The sequence below is a fragment of the Lissotriton helveticus genome, chromosome 1_1, assembly GCF_964261635.1.
Source record: "Lissotriton helveticus chromosome 1_1, aLisHel1.1, whole genome shotgun sequence".
Lineage (NCBI taxonomy): Eukaryota > Metazoa > Chordata > Amphibia > Caudata > Salamandridae > Lissotriton > Lissotriton helveticus.
Genome location: NC_136057.1, coordinates 2063156218 through 2063173375, shown reverse-complemented (window position 1 = coordinate 2063173375; position 17158 = coordinate 2063156218). Strand labels below are relative to the sequence as shown.

The 17158-nt window shown below is 43.2% G+C and overlaps 1 protein-coding gene across 4 annotated transcripts in view; it reads right to left on the bottom strand.

Moving 5' to 3' along the window:
• USP33 (ubiquitin specific peptidase 33) overlaps positions 1-17158 on the bottom strand; it is a 372522-nt gene that overhangs the window by 313889 nt on the left and 41475 nt on the right. For all 4 annotated transcript variants that reach the window (XM_078645171.1, XM_078645190.1, XM_078645199.1 and 1 more), the window contains one exon: positions 5924-6055. In XM_078645171.1, the coding sequence (XP_078501297.1) occupies positions 5924-6004 (81 nt within the window). In that variant the 5' untranslated portion in view covers positions 6005-6055. The remainder of the gene's footprint in view (positions 1-5923; positions 6056-17158) is intronic.

The following is a 17158-nucleotide window of genomic DNA, read 5'->3' as shown; positions in this document are numbered from 1 at the left end:
TGAGAGCACATCTGTTTGGTGAACTAAGTTAAAGAAAAGGAATCGGTCATAGATTTAGTTATACACCGGGATGCTCTTATGATGGGGTTGATTCTGTAATTATAGATGCGTTTAGGCTAATTGGTTGATGGAGGATGCTGTGCAAGATCGACTGAATTTCCGACCGACCCATTTTAATGGAGTCGGTCGGACATTAATCCAAATTGGATTTTCCGAATGGCTTACAATGGGCTTTGAGAGCCTGTCTGCCATTCGGAAAGGGGCCTGTAATCTCAAGGGCAGCTCCTTCCGCCCGAAGGATTACAAAGGCAGATTCCTACAGCCTTTCTGACACAGAAAGGCTGTGGGAATACGATTTTGGGGGCCCCACGGTGTAAGGCCTCCGGATGGCGGCCTAGGGGGCACCTTGAGGTGCCTGCCAAGAGGTGCAGGGATGAACTGCACCTCAGCTCTTTACAATGAGAGTATGCATTCCGGTCGGAATGCATGCTCCCACTGTAAAGAATAAGATCCTAATTGCTGGTCTGGGACCGCCGACAGGTGGTCGGTCAGTCCCAGTTCCAGATCAATGTCGGACGGACTCGGGTCCGTCCGACATCGAAATCGGTCCCTTACAGTGTATAGTATCCAAGATCCTAGAAACCTCGTACATGAGATCACCTCCTATGCCTTTCAGCATGCCAAAGATTCGGATGTTCCCTCTATGATTGTGATCATCCAGGTCAGGTACTTCCTTCTCCAAGATGCCCAACTCGCCAGAGGTTTTTGTAGGATTGGTTTGTAGTTCAGTCTGTAATTTTCCAAATTGCCAATTCTTGATTGTGCTTCTGTTATCCTACCCATAAGGTCTCTGAAGCCTTTCCTTATACATCTAATCTCTGCTTGCATAGGATAAGTGTTGGTCTTTGTTCCCCATGATAGGTAATGAAGAGCTGCAAATGTTTGTAATATCAAATGCACTGCGTAAGTATCTACTTTGCATTGAATCATCAGTAAGTCCGGGAATAGAGGTTTTGGTCTTGTTCTCTTCCGACTTATTTTGACATCCTCATCCTTTAAGTCCACTCTGGTGGGAGTGATTGCCTGAATGCTATTGTTAAAGGGTTATCAAGTATTGTAAAATCTATAGATGTGCAGCTCAACGCCTGTCTGGCAGGTGTGCAATAGCTGTACATGCTAAGAGTGTGTCCCTGACCTGTATTAGTGTACTTCACAGATACTATTCTGTTCATGTCTTGCCACCTCGTACAATTTCTTCCAAGTACTACAAGCTCGCTGAGACAGGCAAATTCATCCACAATTTTAAGTAATCCTGCATGCCAGGATAGTTTTATATATGCATGCACATTAGCATTCATTACTATCAATCTCTGGTGGTGAAAAACTGAACAAATATTAGACCCTGTCTATCAGGTGCTATTTTGCTGGTGTAGGAGGAGGGGTGTCCCTCTACTTTAGCATGTAGACTATGCTTCAAATGGTTGATCATATTTCTCAAGACAGAGGAATGAAGACAGTGCCCGATTCTCTTCCGCTGAAGGGTAGATGTTTATCTGGTACAGTATAAGTCAGGGCACGGTACAAATTTATCACTGGCCCTGCGTCAAGACACCTCCAAAATAGCTTTCAGATGCTGACCGCTGTTAATAAGGCAAGTCAATCACAGCACTCTGTTCTACTGCATCAGTTTTCCAGCTATGGCTCAGCACAGTGAGTAGGCATACCAAGACTTCAACCGAGAGTCACTTTTCTTTTTAAACATTACTAAGAAATATGCACCTCTTGCAGAAAAAGTGGTGTTTATTAATTATTTTTTTGGATTGAATTAACCAGCAAAATGCGCAGGATTCACTATATTACCTCTACAACATACATCGTACACTATCAAGAGTGTTCCGGAAAAACTGTGACTATACATTATTGATTGTGAGTCTGCCATAACTGTATGCCAATTTGTCCAGAAAGAGGGGGGGGGACGGGGTGTGTCTACGTATGTATGTGTGGGGAGAACAGTCAGAAAATGGGTACATTATACATGGTGAACTGGTCTATAGTGAAGCATTGTCCAAGTAGGCTGTCAGCGGTCCCCAAATGTCTTTGGGCGGTGTGTGTGGTGTCTCTACTATATGCAAAGAGGTAGAAAGCTATGCAGAACTACACATTGTCTTTGAGCCAGTTTCTCATGAAAATGGGAAGACCCTTAATCAAGCATGCAACAGACATCTCTTCATCAGCAACATAGAACAGCTGAGATCATCCTAATAGGCTCTTATTATCACTTTCCTGGTGCTGGGAGTAGTGTACAATGTTCTACTCCTTCTTGATACATGTAAGCTAAGTATCGCCCCAATATTTATCTGTGGTCTTTGCAGAACTCTGCAGTATGTCCATTCGAGAGTTGCCCTACCGTTCAGCATGCCCTCTATTGCAGTAATAAGTTCCTGTGTGCAGGGGGTACTCGAGTAAATATGTGTGGGTGAGGTCTTTAACCTCCAGCGCGTTTTTTTGCATTGATAGCCCTTGCTCGTATGAAACACTCACTGCTCTTTAGTGTTGGTTTACACGGACACCAAAACATTATCCCTCTCCGCTGCATCACGCTTTCTTTTGAAATTACTTTACAATAATTACTGTGGAGATGATTATTGGATGAAGTGGTGCGCCTTGAGCAGAGAAACGTAGTAGCGTTTACCACAAGCAGAAGTGCAACTGATGCTGGAAATGGAAAAGAAGAATGACACCATCACAAAATGGCACCACTAAGGTTTTCTGGATCTTAATGCCCATAACAAAGGCAGAAGCACATTAGAGCCAAATCTAGCATACCAATCTAATCAGTGACAAATAAAGAAGAGAATCCATTGGGCTATTTCTTGGAAGGATGACTTCCTTCATTTATGGTAATTCCCTTGGTGCCAAAGACTGCTAACGTGCCAAAGGAGCCAATGACATCAGTAATGAAAATAGTCCACCAGCGCCTTTCTATTAAGGAGGGTAGATGCATCTCTGAGCATTTTCAACACTACAGTGGAGGTAAATAATGGAGGTCATGGACGGTCACCAAAATGAAGAGCAAACTGGTAGCCACTGACTACAATGTATTTCTCAGTGTTGGTTAGTAGAATAGGACTTTATTATTTGCACCCTGGTCCACAGGCTGATGAGTTTTTCACTGCATTTTTGTACTGTACATTCTTATATTGTCAACGCTTGTGCTATAAAAAAAGTTTTTATTGGAGAAAATCTAACTTCATTTTCCTCCATACTGATGAGGAAATTCTGGTTACCATTTTTTCTTCGGATAATGACAGACCATCCCTGGAACATTTTCCAGGGACACCACTCACTGCAGGAATTACAGCTTTATATTCAACAATGTCAATTAAGCTCGAGAAACTTTGAGCACAAAATGCACAAATGTGAGTTCTGATCGAAATTTTGAAAGGAACACCTCTTGAAAGTAATGCACTAATGTATCTTCTTGGATGCTTTGTTCCCAGTGTTGTCCAAGATCAGAAAAGTAAGTAGGCGAAGATAAAGTAAAAGAAAAGACTAAACAAACCATTTCTATGACACTTTACTAGAAAAATAAGATGACAACTGAGAGAAATGCAGTACCAAAACAAACAGTTAATTGTGGAAAATAATCCAAACTACTAAATCTTAAAAGAAAAGCTACAAGATTTTCAACCGAGTGCATGGGTTGTGAAATAAAGGTTTTGGGAGGCACCAAGTCTGAGGATTGCAGTTTTCTACTGCAGTTCGCAATAAGCCTTGGCAATAGAATGAAGTAAAAGCAAATATGGAAATGATGTTAGAACAAGCTGTCTTAATCATCAAAATGAATTACATATTTTCAAGTTGCAAAGTTCAAGTTGCAAACAGAACTAAGTCACAGTACAATGTGCTACAGAAATACTGGGCAACAATGTCTAGTCAAAGCTTACAAGTCTGAAAATCCTTAGCCCATACTAAAGGTTCCTTCATCTGCCCCTCATTGGGAAGGAGGCGCGAAAGTAATTCAGTAGTAGATTGTAAACATTCCCTGGGGAAGATCCAGGATTGCTGGTGCCCCAAATGTGTTGCCTTCTAATAGAAAGCCTATCCCTTTTTAACACTCTGAATGTTAAAACAAGCATGCTATTGGACAATATAGCCAATCAACAAGCCAACATTTTAAAGGTTTGAACAGTGAGTGATGTGAATGATGAAGTGGTAATTTGCCACGGCAAACTCGAAACTGTAGCAAGACTTTTCATGGGGGCTAGTTAGTATACAAAATGTGCTACATTTGCATTTGGAATTTACAAAAGGACTGTGCTTTGTGCAACAAACAATTCCACACTATTGTTCACAGAATAAATCCACGTCAACTAATAAAAGAACTTACTGTCGTAACAGTCCAAATAGATATTTGGAGAAGTACCACATCAAAATATATTGCTCTCATTTCATAACCTTTCAACTTTTGGTAAGTTTTCCAATCAAACTTTCTTCCTCCTTTTTATTTTCAGATTTTTTGAAGCAAAAATCAAGGGCCGGGATAGCATAATCTGCACATTATTACTAATGCAAGTTAAAGTGTAAACGGTGGTGAATCAGAATTTATAGCTTTGAAAATGTATACATGATTGCAGCATTTTTATATCAAATAATAAAATAACCACCTTATCTGGAATTTGGTGTGGCCTATACAATTCCAAGCACATTGAGTTAAACATGCAGTAAGAGAGAAGGAACAAATATGAGGTGTGTAACGCTACTTTAATTCCAGAATTCAAAAATAGGCTTAAAACACCCCATTCACTTGCACGCAAGCTGGATCTTTCTTTCTTTCTTAAGAGGTACATGGAAATAACAATTAGCAGCTAAAATGTCCGCATCCCCTAGAAACGTGTGTTCTCCTTAAAACAAGCACTGGCAAATCCCACAGTTCTGAGCTTAATAAAATGCCGCAATATTTTTTTATTGTAAGAATATATCATAAAATAAAAAAGAAAGTAAAGTGGCAGCCATAAATAAGCCTGCAATAAAAATAAGCTTAAAAAATATTAATCTCGTACAATTTGATTGGTAGCTTGTGAGTGTATATTAGAAGGTAGGTGTACTTAATTATAACAACACTTTTTATTCCACAAAACATGCAATACGATTAAAACAATCAACAAAAAAACACTGCCAAATGCAAAAAAAAACCTGAAAACGAAATAAATAGTTAGAAGTACAAAATTGCCATGCCGGTGAATGAGTTGTGGGATTGTACACTTGTCACTATAAGGGATTTACAATGGGGGCCACTCTGCACTTTGGGGATTGAGGTTACATTGATGAGCAATTGCATTTGGTGGTGTTTTACAATAGGGCTGCTCAGTGGGGGGGGGGGGGGGGGGAACAGTTTTATTTTGAAAAGCCAATAAAAATGTCTTTAAGTACAAAATTAAAAAAGTAAATTATTGGCTCACCAGCCTTCACACTGAAGTACATTACTTTTTAGATGGCTTTGCATGTGATCAAGCAAAATGCTGCTACTTAGGGTTGAAGAAAGCCACCAACTTAAGTGGACTGACCAACTACCCCATCCGTTATTGTGGGTAGAAGCAAAATGTGAATGACAGCTAAACAAAACAATGGATGAAGAGGTGACAGAAAACCCGTCCATGCATTTATTTAGTTTTTTTCTACTTACAAGAGAATGATGAGACAGTTAAAAGCTATCTAGGCCAGACCGAACACAAGCCTATTTGATTCTTAAATCAATAAACTTGTATACAAACATTCCTTAAATGGGCTGTCATCATGTTCAAATTAACACCAATATTATAATAACTGCACTCTAAAAGAAGAGCAAAAAACACCCAGGGCCAGACAATGAAAATTTTCAGCTAGTGGGTTCGACATGTTATAAATGGAATCTGCAACTTACTAAGGATTTCTGAATCAAGTCTTCTTTTGTTACTTCTCCAATTGTTCCCAAATGTGTACATTCATTACTCAGGGTTGACATGTCGGTCGCAATACCTTCCTAGACCTTTAAGATTTTGGGCACAATAGAATTCTGAAAAACAAATTATGACAAACTGTATTAATACGTGTCAACCTGAAGATAACTGAAATAGCAAAGGTATACATTGAACAGGCAGCTATCATAAAATACTGTAAAACACTAAAAGATACATATAATATTTCAAAAAGTGCAAGCCCTTCTGTCTGGAGGCTGGGTGGCAAGCACACTGGGCCAGCAACTAGATGAATAAATGGCATGAAATTAACTGCTAAATCAAGTCTAACCTCTGGAAAAAGAGTAGAAAATTGTGATACCAGAAGGATGGGTCCTCAGACCAGTGCTTTCAAAAGCATTTATAAGTGAAAGTACCAAAAAAAACTTGAAAGGTAAGATAAATCCTGGGAAAACAGAAATGTTTAACGGTATGTCTGGAAAGATTTAAGGGTCAGCTATCAAAATATTAACAACTCAATGTTCTCTGGTTACACTGCATGAAATGTGAAGTTTAGTCAAAAGCAAGGGAAGTCTCAAAAGCAAGCGAAGTCTCAGATGCATCCGAAATTTCCAAGTGTATTGGGCGTGGCCAAGATGGCAGATGAGTAGGACCTGCTTTCTAGTCCCTCTGTTCCCACCGCCGTGATCCTCTGCTGCCTGCTGCTTATACAGCACCGATTGAGCCCCAAGCCGCCTCCTCTCACGGCTGCGCAGTATGTAAGTGTCTCTGGGTGCAGGAGTTAGATTACCGCGGTGCTGCATTGAGAGAGTCCAGCCCAGAATGCGGCTGATTGATGTGGAGCCTAAGATGGCGGCACCCAGGTGCTGAGGCGGCTGACTTGCAGTTTTGTAGCATTTCTACTGGACCCTTAAACTTTGTTAGTATTTCTAAACTGTATTCTTCTAACCTCTCACTCCCTATCACACTCAATTGGTCCTCCGATGGATCTTGTTTTGGGCTGACAGAGACTGGATATTCGGAGGATGAGCAATTATCCAATGAGGACCAGGAATTGGATAATTGCTATATTCAAATGTTATTTTATACAAGTGAAAAAAACTCAATGAATCGGCTAAAGAATAAAATTAAATGATTTACTCATAAGATATAAAGAGTCGGAATCAGCAGAATTTAGAATAATTCAGATTTAGTTATATTCATTTAGAAGTAACGAACATTGAAGTTAATCAACATACAGGTCTTAAATTCAATTAGTATTGGGTTTAATCAAATACTATTATATTCTTGGAAATACAAAGATTTTAAGGGAACACCTCCTCAGCTGAAGGAGATTTGGACATCTATAGCATATGGGTCGATACGAAATCAGTTGACCCTCATACAAACCCTTAAGAAAGTTCAGTAAGTTCCAAGTGACCAGTTCCAGTTTGCAAAGACAGAAATCTGTCTAAGTCTGTCACTGCAACACCAAAGTCACAGCACCATGAAGCAAACCTTTCAGCCAAAAAGTTTAAACTGCGCTAGCATACCGGTCAGCAGCTGATCGCAGTATTACGTCACAGTTCGCTTTAGTCTTCAGATGTCCAAGTCGTCAATGGTCACTGCTGCAAAGCTGATCACGAACACACTCACCTTAGATTCCACAAATCTGGACAATTATACACCATGCCTTTGGCATCACCAGAAATGTCAGACCACTCTGTTCTATTGGTTGTCTTCGATAGGATGAGGGTGATGTAGTAAGTAAAAAGAATACAATCCTGAAGAATAAGTAATTCAGGTTACATAGTTTCCTTAAACGTTATAAGCTTATTAGTCTGAACAATTAAATATTTCAGAGGAAAGGAAAAAACTTCTTAGGAAATATCAATAGTTCATTCTCAAGCATCTGTTAGTTCTCGAGCATTGACTGACCTCCGCTAACACATGAACAGCTAAACATTATCACCCTAAGTGTAAAGGGGCTTAATAACCAGGCCAGGCGATTCTCTCCTACTTTGAACAACTCTGGCAGATAAGGGGCTTATTACAGGAGACACATTTATTTCCTGGGGACTGCTCTATACTTAGATCCCGGACCTTCCCACACCAGTACTTCTCATCAGGTGATACCATAACAGCAGGGGTGACCCTCCTGGTCTCACACTCCTTCCGGGGGAAGGTAAGAGACACACTGGCAGAAATTAAGGGGCGACTATTAGTGAACAGAGGGCATGTGGGAGATAAATCCTTTGTTGTGGGCTCCCTTTACGCACCCAACAAGGGCCAGGAGCCATTACTTCGCCGGGCACTCACAGAGGTCATGTCAAACCAGGATCAGAGGATGCTCCTGGGTGGGGATCTAATTATTTTGCTTCACAATGAGCCTGACAGGTTGGTAGATCGAAATGGGGAAGCCGGGGCCATATCTACAGAAGGAGCCCGGTGAGTACGAGAACTGGGCCTCAGGGACCTCTGGCGAGAACACTACCCCTAAACCTCGACTACACTTTTTATTCCCACAAGACTTATGCCCAGCTCGATTATTATTTGGGGACTATGGGGATCCATACCCTGCTTACAGACACTGATATTGAACCTTGTTCCCTATCTGACCATGTCGCAGTCCAGGGTCTTTCGCCTTCACAGCCGACATTTCAGCCAAAGAGAATGAGAGAAACCCTTCTTCAGAAGCCTACCGTTGTGGAACAGATCATCAAAGCCATCACAAACTGCCTCGATTTAAATGATAACACTGATACTTTTATCTCCCTCCTCTAAAAGATGTTAAAAGCAGGAATTCAAGGTGAACTCATGGCCATCTCTGTGGCCAATAACAAGCTTTGGCGGGACACGAGGGAGCAGTTACGGAAGGAAATGCTGGAGCTGGAACCGATAAACAAGCGCACGGGCACGCCTTGCATTTGGAGGCAGTTGGAGGCAGCCTGCACACCGCTCACTGCCTTAGATTTGAATAAAGCTGAGCATGCTTTGCTTAGACTTCACCGTTCCTTTAATGTTGGAGGGGGAACAAGTGTGGGCATTTGCTGGTCAACCAACTTCGTGCCTTAAGGCAGGTTGGGAGAGGTGGACTCCCTCCAGGAGCATGATGGCACCAATATCATGGGGGATGAGTCCATCACACCCGCCTTCCGCCAGTTTTACGAGGATCTCTATGCCCTCCAGCGGGGGTTTGCTGGGCATAGAGATGATGATGATGAGTAATTTGCATAGCGCAGCAAATACCCAGGGGTGTTTCGGCGTTGCCTTTGATAAATACTGAACAGAAGTGGCTATCAAGAGGAGTAAAGTAGAGGTTAAAGAACATTGGACTCAGAGAAGACCCCTGGAGTACCCCACAAGGCAGTGTGACGGTGGGTGGAATACCATGTTCCCCAAAGCAGCTTCCTGAAATCGCTCAGACAGAAAGGAGCCTAGAAGGGACAATGCCTTGCCCTTGATACAGATGGAACTTAACCAATCCCGCAGCAGCCCATGATCAACAGTATCAAAGGCTGCTGACAGGTCCAGGAGGATCACAGCTGCGTTCCCCCCGCTGTCTAAGATCTGTCTGAGCTCCTCAGTAGCAGTGATAAGAACCAGCTCTGTGATGTGTTGAGCACGGAATCCAAACTGAGAGTAATCCAGGATAGTGTTATCATTGATAAAGCCTGATAGGTTCGGTATTTATCACTCTTTCAATTACTTTTGCAAGAAAACGAAGTCTTGAGATTGGTCTGTAATTAAGGGGTTCCATAGTGTCCAAAGTATGTTTCTTTAACAAAGGAAGTATACAGGCCGTTTTACACTCTATTGGAAAGTACAATGCGGTGAACATTGAATTAAAAATCCTCGTCAGAGGACTAGCCATAATTTGTGGGGAAATATGAATAATGTTTTGAAGACATGGGTCATAGGGAGAACCAGATTTCGTAGCGGCAATAAGTTTGGTGGTTTGTTCCACTGTTAAAGTGGTGAAGGAAGAAAGGGTCTGGGGAGTTGGCTCAGAAGGAACCTGCGTTTTAACAGGAAAGGTTGAAGGAGATTTTATCTTAAAACTGGTGGAAACTCATACCTCACGAATGCTCGCACTGCAATAATGATGGCGGAACAGGCTGAGGCGCTAGACCGAGCAATCAAATTATAGTAGCTTCGCAATATTGAAGACTCTTAAATTGCTGGGACTGGATGCTTTTCCGGCTCAGGATTACAAGACGTTCAGTCCGATAGTAGCTCCTATTTTGACGTGGCTGTTCAACGCGATCAATGGACCGAGAACGGTCTAGTCTTCCATGCTGGAGGCATCTATAATTGTCATTCCCAAACCTGGGAAAGATCCTAGGCACTGTGGGTCCTATAGACCAATATCTCTTCTGAACATAGACCTGAAGCTTCTTACTGGCATTCTGACTGAACGCACTCATGCTGGATAAAGCCAAGCACCCCAGGCGGGAGATTATGCTCCTGGCTATAGATGCATTTGACCAAGTACACTGTCTTTATTTTGACACGGCACTTGCCCACTTTGGCTTTGGGCTTTGATTTTGGTCCTGGGTCCTCAGTAACTACAGTCAACCAATAACAATAATAATAATAATAATAATCCACATTTGTACAACGTGAACAATCACCCGTAAGGGTCTACAGGCGCTGGGGGCAGTCGGGAAGATTAAGCAAGCTATTGCCCAGAGTCACATGGTGCTGGTCTAATCTGCCACCGGCGCCGGGGATCGAACCCTGATCCCAGGATTCCAGCGTCAGTTGCCCTGGCTCCGGCACCACACCTCTCCAACCAACAGCAACTGCACAGGTCAATGGCCAGACTTCGTCCCCATTTCCTATTTGTTGGGTGCCTCCTCACATCAGTTATTTTCTGTGTATATGGAGTCCTTTGCCCGACGGGCCCGGAACAACTCACTCATTACAGGAGTCACCTTTGGCAGGGAGATACACACTCTTGCTCTCTATACAGACAATGTCTTTGTAGCATTAGATAATCCCCAGGAGGCTCTCACTGCCTTCGTGGACAAAACTGAGCCCTCTGGCAGAGGAGCAGGTTCCTCATAAATATACAGTAGTCGCAGGCCCTCAACCTCTCAGTTCCCCCTGAAACGTTGACACTTCTTGTGCACTGGTATCCGATCCAATGGCAATCCATCTCTATTCCCGTTCTAGAAATACAGCTCACCCATACCATTTAAGGGGTGTCCTCCCTTAATTACCAAATGCTTCAACACGTCAAAAAAACGTTATCCCCTCTCTTGGCTAAGCAAGATAACAGCAATATAGAGGACAGTGCTCCCGAAAATCCTCTTCCAGCAGCTACCCATTAAACCCACTGCCGGAATGATTCAGATCCTACCAAGTGAACTGAACTGCTTTGAGTGGGCTGAGAAGCGGCCCTAGATGAGCTGGACATTTGAGTTATCAATCTCCACTGAATGGGGAACAGGAGATTCCGAACCTCCTACAATATAACCAAGCTACTCAATTCAATATGGTGCAGTGGTCCATGGAGGAATACAAAAAGTGATGGTTGTTTATGGACCGCCCAATAGCAGGTACCTCCCTCTGGAAGATCCCATTTGGGGCCAGTCCGAGGAGGCTGGAGGGATTTTATTCCTCCCCAGTAGCCAATGCAGTTTTGAGAGTGTGGTATTGCGTTGCCTTAAGCAAAGGGGCTTTCCACATTTCCCCTACCCACTGACCCCAATAGTCAACAATGGAGCCTTTACAGTAGGCCGAGAACAAGCTGCATTTTGCCACTGGCACAGTGTCGGCTGTCGTACTGGCGGACACTTCTTTGAAGAAGAGGGCCGCTCTTTTTCAGCACTTACAGGATGGCTACGTACTTCCCGAGTCAGAGAGGAAGTGAGATCTGCAAAGTAGACACTGTGTGATACACCCAGAGCTGTGTGCTGGAGCACAGCGGCCCTTCACAGCTTTCGAAAAAGGGCTTCTTACAAAAACTAACGACAAATACCTTATTACCAACCTATACGCCATTTTGCAACACACACCTTCAGTGCATAAGAGGCTGGGACAGTAATGCTGGGAACTGGGGTTGGGGATTCTGCTCACAGCTAAGGTATGGAAAGAGGTGTACTACCGAGCGTGCCATACGGCGCATAATGCAGCCAGTATTGAGACAGCTACAAAAATCGCTACGTAAAGGTACCTTACCCAGGTGCATCTGTACATGAGTAATTTCACTTTTAGCACGGATTGTTGGAGGCACTGTGACTCCCCCAGGACACTGGTACACTTGATTTGGGAATGCCCCAAACTCACAATACTAAGAGGACATCCTTAAAGATATCGACAAACACCTTGACACCCAAATACCTTGATTTCCTACGTATGTCATCCTGGGACTCCTTAATCTCCTTACCTTCCAGCGACAGATCGGCTTGGCACTGGCGGTGGCTCGCCAAAACATCCTCGCTCATTGGGGCACTGATGCACTTCCAATGTTTCCACCTTGGGTGGCTTTGCCGGCTCTGGCATGTGCTGGGTATGGAGTAGCTCACCTTAGCTCTCACTGCTCAGGGAGATTCCTTCAGGAAGCTTCGGCGCCCTTAACTGGCTCTCCTTTCCAAGGAGTTCTGAGAGTTCACTAGCCCCAAATACATGAGAGTCCTGCAGCTGACAGATGTAGACTACCTCACGCAAGCTGCAAGAGACATCTAGGAGGTCCCCATCGGATTCACTTTGTGCCTTATAGTATATAGATAGCATTCCTAGGGGGAGAGGGGGTGGTTACTCTGATGTGGTTTAGAAGAAGGGAACTTCGCCAACTCTTGGTTGGTTTGCTCCCACTGCCATGCAAAGATAAACTTACTAATAAAAAGATTTGAACCATAAATTTCCACGTGCATGTTTTTTGTCTGGAGATATGTAGATGAGACTAGCAGTTAGGCAAGACATTCTTGCTAGGTATGATGGACTAGTCTGTTTAATCTGCTAGATGCTTGGGAGAGACAGAACACTAGTTGGTTGGTTAGAATGTCTTAGAAGAATAAATGCAACTAGATGTTAATTGTTCGAGTCTGGGAGAAACAGTTAAGGAGAGCAGTCCGTCAGAAGCGGATACAAAGAGTTTGAAGTGACAGCATGGATGTTTGCGGAGGTAATCAATCATTTGATATTTTTGGTCCAGGCTCCTCCTTTCTTAGACAGAGGAAACAGGGGCCATGCTAAAACTATACTATATTGGCAACTGCTGATTATCTGACTCAGGCTAGAAGGTGACATTCTAAATATTCATTTTTGCTGCATCCTTGAAAATAAGCTTACCTTTCAGGCAACACTATATATGAACTAGGTATAGACTATCTGGTACGAAGTGATCGTTAGCTTTTCAGTTCCATGGGAAAACAGACTCCAAATATAGACTCAAGAAAATCCAAGTATCACAATATAAAAACATAAGAAAATTCTGACAAGTATTTATTTTAAACTCAGCCAAACTCTATCTTTAACTTATTTTAGGACTGGATAACTTACCAATGTAACTCCAGTTCAAATATATTTGAGTGCAAGAGCTGAACACCGGAAGTAGGTGCTGTTTGCAATTTTTATACAGGCATATTTATGTGAGGTAGAGATTTTTCTAAGTCCATGTTTGGTGGTTTATGTTATGGCATTCGTAAGCTCTTACTCGTGGGCCCAGCATCTAGGGAGTATTGTGCTACTTCTCCCCCAAAAGCACCTCTGAGCCTTGTTAATGGTACAAAAATTAAAGTTTGCAGAGATGCTAACAATTAAAGCTGCTAACAGGTGAGACCCCCCTGTGGCACAATGGGAGACTGCCCGGCTTGGCTTCCCTGCGGGGCTTTGACGGTTGGGACGCTATTGGCATCTCGACACTGGGCCACGTACTGAAAGGCACAGTCCTCAAGTCGTTCCAGGCATTGTGAGTAGAATATGACATGCCCCAGTCTCAATTCTTCCGATACCTACAGCTCAGGCACGCGCTGACCCCCGCAATTGCGACTTTAACGTCCTTGCCGGAATTCAGCCCCTAGGAAGCTAAAGTATTTATGGGGGAATTGGAGACGAAGAAAATTTCGACTATATACCAGACGCTGGTTACCCATTGTTCCCCCTCCCTTGATAAACTGCGGGCGGTTTGGGAGGGTGAGCTGGGGGAGTTAGAGGAGGAGGACTGGAGGGAGGCTCTGGAGGCCCCTAGAGGAGCAGCAATAGCAGTGCGCCTGCGATTCATCCAATTTAAGTACCTACACAGAGCATACTATACAAGGGAACGGCTGTGGAGGGCTGGGCTGATAGCCTCCCCGGAGTGCCTGAGGTGTGGGACTGAGATAGGCTCCTTCTTACATACGGTATGGGAGTGCGTGCGGCTGCAGAGGTTTTGGACGGGTGTATGGGACTGTCTGGAGGAAGTCTTGGCATGGGACCTCCCTCGCACGCCGAAGCTGGGCCTCCTCCATGTTATGGAGCAAGTAGGGGGCAATAGGTATAAACGGCATCTGCTCCTGATGGGTCTCACGGTGGCCAAGAGGGACATAGCTCAGGCTTGGAAGGCACCCAGAGCTCCGCTGGTGGGAGTGTGGAAGCGAGGCATGGACTTCAACATGGGCCTGGAACGTCCTATCTTTGAGGCTAGGGGCTGCCCTCGAAAACATTACCGAATCTGGAAGAAATGGGCAGATTACCGGGGCCTACTGCTGGACCCCCCAGCGACGAGAGACGTGGGTCTAGACCTTGTTGGCTCTGCCCCTGTGTGAACTGCGCCACAGGTTGCTGATGTGATCCCTCAGGTTATGTTCTGGACAATGTAAACACAGTGCAGGGTGGGGGGGGGGGGGGGGCTGGGTGAACGTTGATTGAATATTTTGACTTCTTTGCTCTTTTATTTTCACTACCTTCCTGATACTACGGAAGCGGTGTCTTGTTTATATTCTTTCAACTGCTGAACTCCAATAAAAATTTGTTCTGAAAAAAAAAAAAACAATTAAAGCTGATTACACAGTCAACTGACCCTGCATTTTGAAATCATCAAAAATATCAGAATGTAGTGGAAGATGGTATACCAAAACACAAATCACAAGCTTAAGTTATTCAGAAAATTATTCCTTAACAAGTACCCAAAGGAACATGAAACCACCCAGTAACTGAAGCCAACACAGCGATACACAAAGGTGAGGTGCCACAAGAAGTGCACAAAAACCACTGTTCTCATAAATAAGCAATAACTAATATTGGCACAGATATGTGCTAATACCGTGTTGGGATAAGAAACAATAAAAGTGATTCTGATATTGTGAAAGGGATGCTGTACTAAAAATACAAGCAACAATGAGAAACAATCATCACATAATTTTATGCTCTACATTGTGAATGCTCATTTCCAACAAGATAGCCTCTAATCATGTAACAGTAGAGAAGGTTGAAGGTAGATATGGACAACCACTATTATAATTAATCAAAAGCAGACTTGACAAAAAGAATGTTCAGCATCAAGAAAAAAGTACCAGTCTTAAGTGAACCTACTAAAATAAATTGACACCCACGTGTCAGAAAAATGCTGAATTAATGTAAGCTTAAAAAGGTCTAATGTTTGGGATGGGAAATGGAAGACCAAATCAATGGGGTGTCCAGCACACAAAACTGAGCTCCAAGACCTCTGAAGGCATTTTTAACATTAATTAAGTGTATCATACAATGGAAACAGTACCACTAACAAACATAATTACTTGTACTAAACTCTAAAAGTGGGAAGAAACATATTTGCATTTGACTAAACCATACGGAAGATAAGGAGTCAGAACCAGTGGTATTCACAGTGTTAACTTAGAGCATACCAAATTGAAAATAACCCGAGCCTGCTCCCTGCCCTTACGTTGTTCCATTACAAACTGTGGACATATTGAAGTCCTTGAACTATGACACTGAACACTTCATCTCCACAGGCAGCTGAGATGAAACACCCGCTTGTTATTTTCCATGCCTTGGTTACTTCCTTTACACCCCAAACAGCGATCAACAAATGTACCGACTGCTAGAGTCAAGGGGAATGGCTCCATTGAGCCAAAGCGGAGGTTCGCAAAGCATCCTCCCGTGATTCCGGATTGCCGCAGAAAGCGTGCGACCTACCCGTTGCTCTGTTTGCCCCGAAAACCGGCAAGAAACAGGTTGACCACTACCTATACTTTGAGCTAATGTGAACCATGATATCCACCTAAGTTCACACTTGTTTTTAATATAACCTATGGTTCAACACATTAAAACCCGATTTACGAATCCCTAAGAGATATTTTTAACAATCTTTTTAGCACTCTACTCACACACTACCTCCTCACCATCACACTCACACTCACAATTCACAAACAGCAGCTCAAAAGAACTCCAGCAAAGAGCCCCCTCGCGGGGCCCGTTGGGCATTGCAGCGCCGGCCCAATGGGGAGCAACTCAATGATGAAGCATGACACCCCTAGGGGGTATTTGAGGGCTCTTGCTCCTGAAGGATCAGATCTCTCGGACTTGATCATTCAGGACCCTACTGACCTACCTTCAACAGGAACTGCACACCTTTTTGTTTCTCAGTCTAATCCAGGGGCATGTGTGCTGGACCTTTAACTAGCCCTTTGTCCCTCCTTGTGTATTTTATCGCCAAAAACGTTACACACAGGGCAACAGAGCCAATGGCAGCATAATGAAAATGACATTTGGACAAAGAAAAGATGGCTGAACTCCAGACCTTTTTTATGCATTTTTAATAACATGGGCCAGGCAAATAACTACTCCCACGAGGCCCTCCTAAGAAGGTCTAGCAAGGATTATCAGAGTGTAAATCGCCTACCACCTGGATTTGTCTCAGGAAATAACCAAGTCCATAGCCTGTGAGCAACAAAAAGGCCACATACAGGCATAAACACAGTGTAATGACAATTTACCCTTACAGGTTTATTGGCTTTAAAACATTCTTCATACAATATATAAATCGGGCATACTGTTGTTGCCATAATTGTTCACAATAAACACATTAGTCCTATGTCACTGGCCATATATTTTCCCAAATTAGCCAATAACCCCGATGCAGTGACTTGTCACCATCATCAAATCAGGTCTCCATCACCAAACATTAAGCAGACGTTTTCTCACAAGGCAGCCATTTTCAACAGTGTAAAAACAATCCATACTTAAAACACCTATTGGCTTTAACAAATGAACGTTGCCATATGTCAGGTCTATAA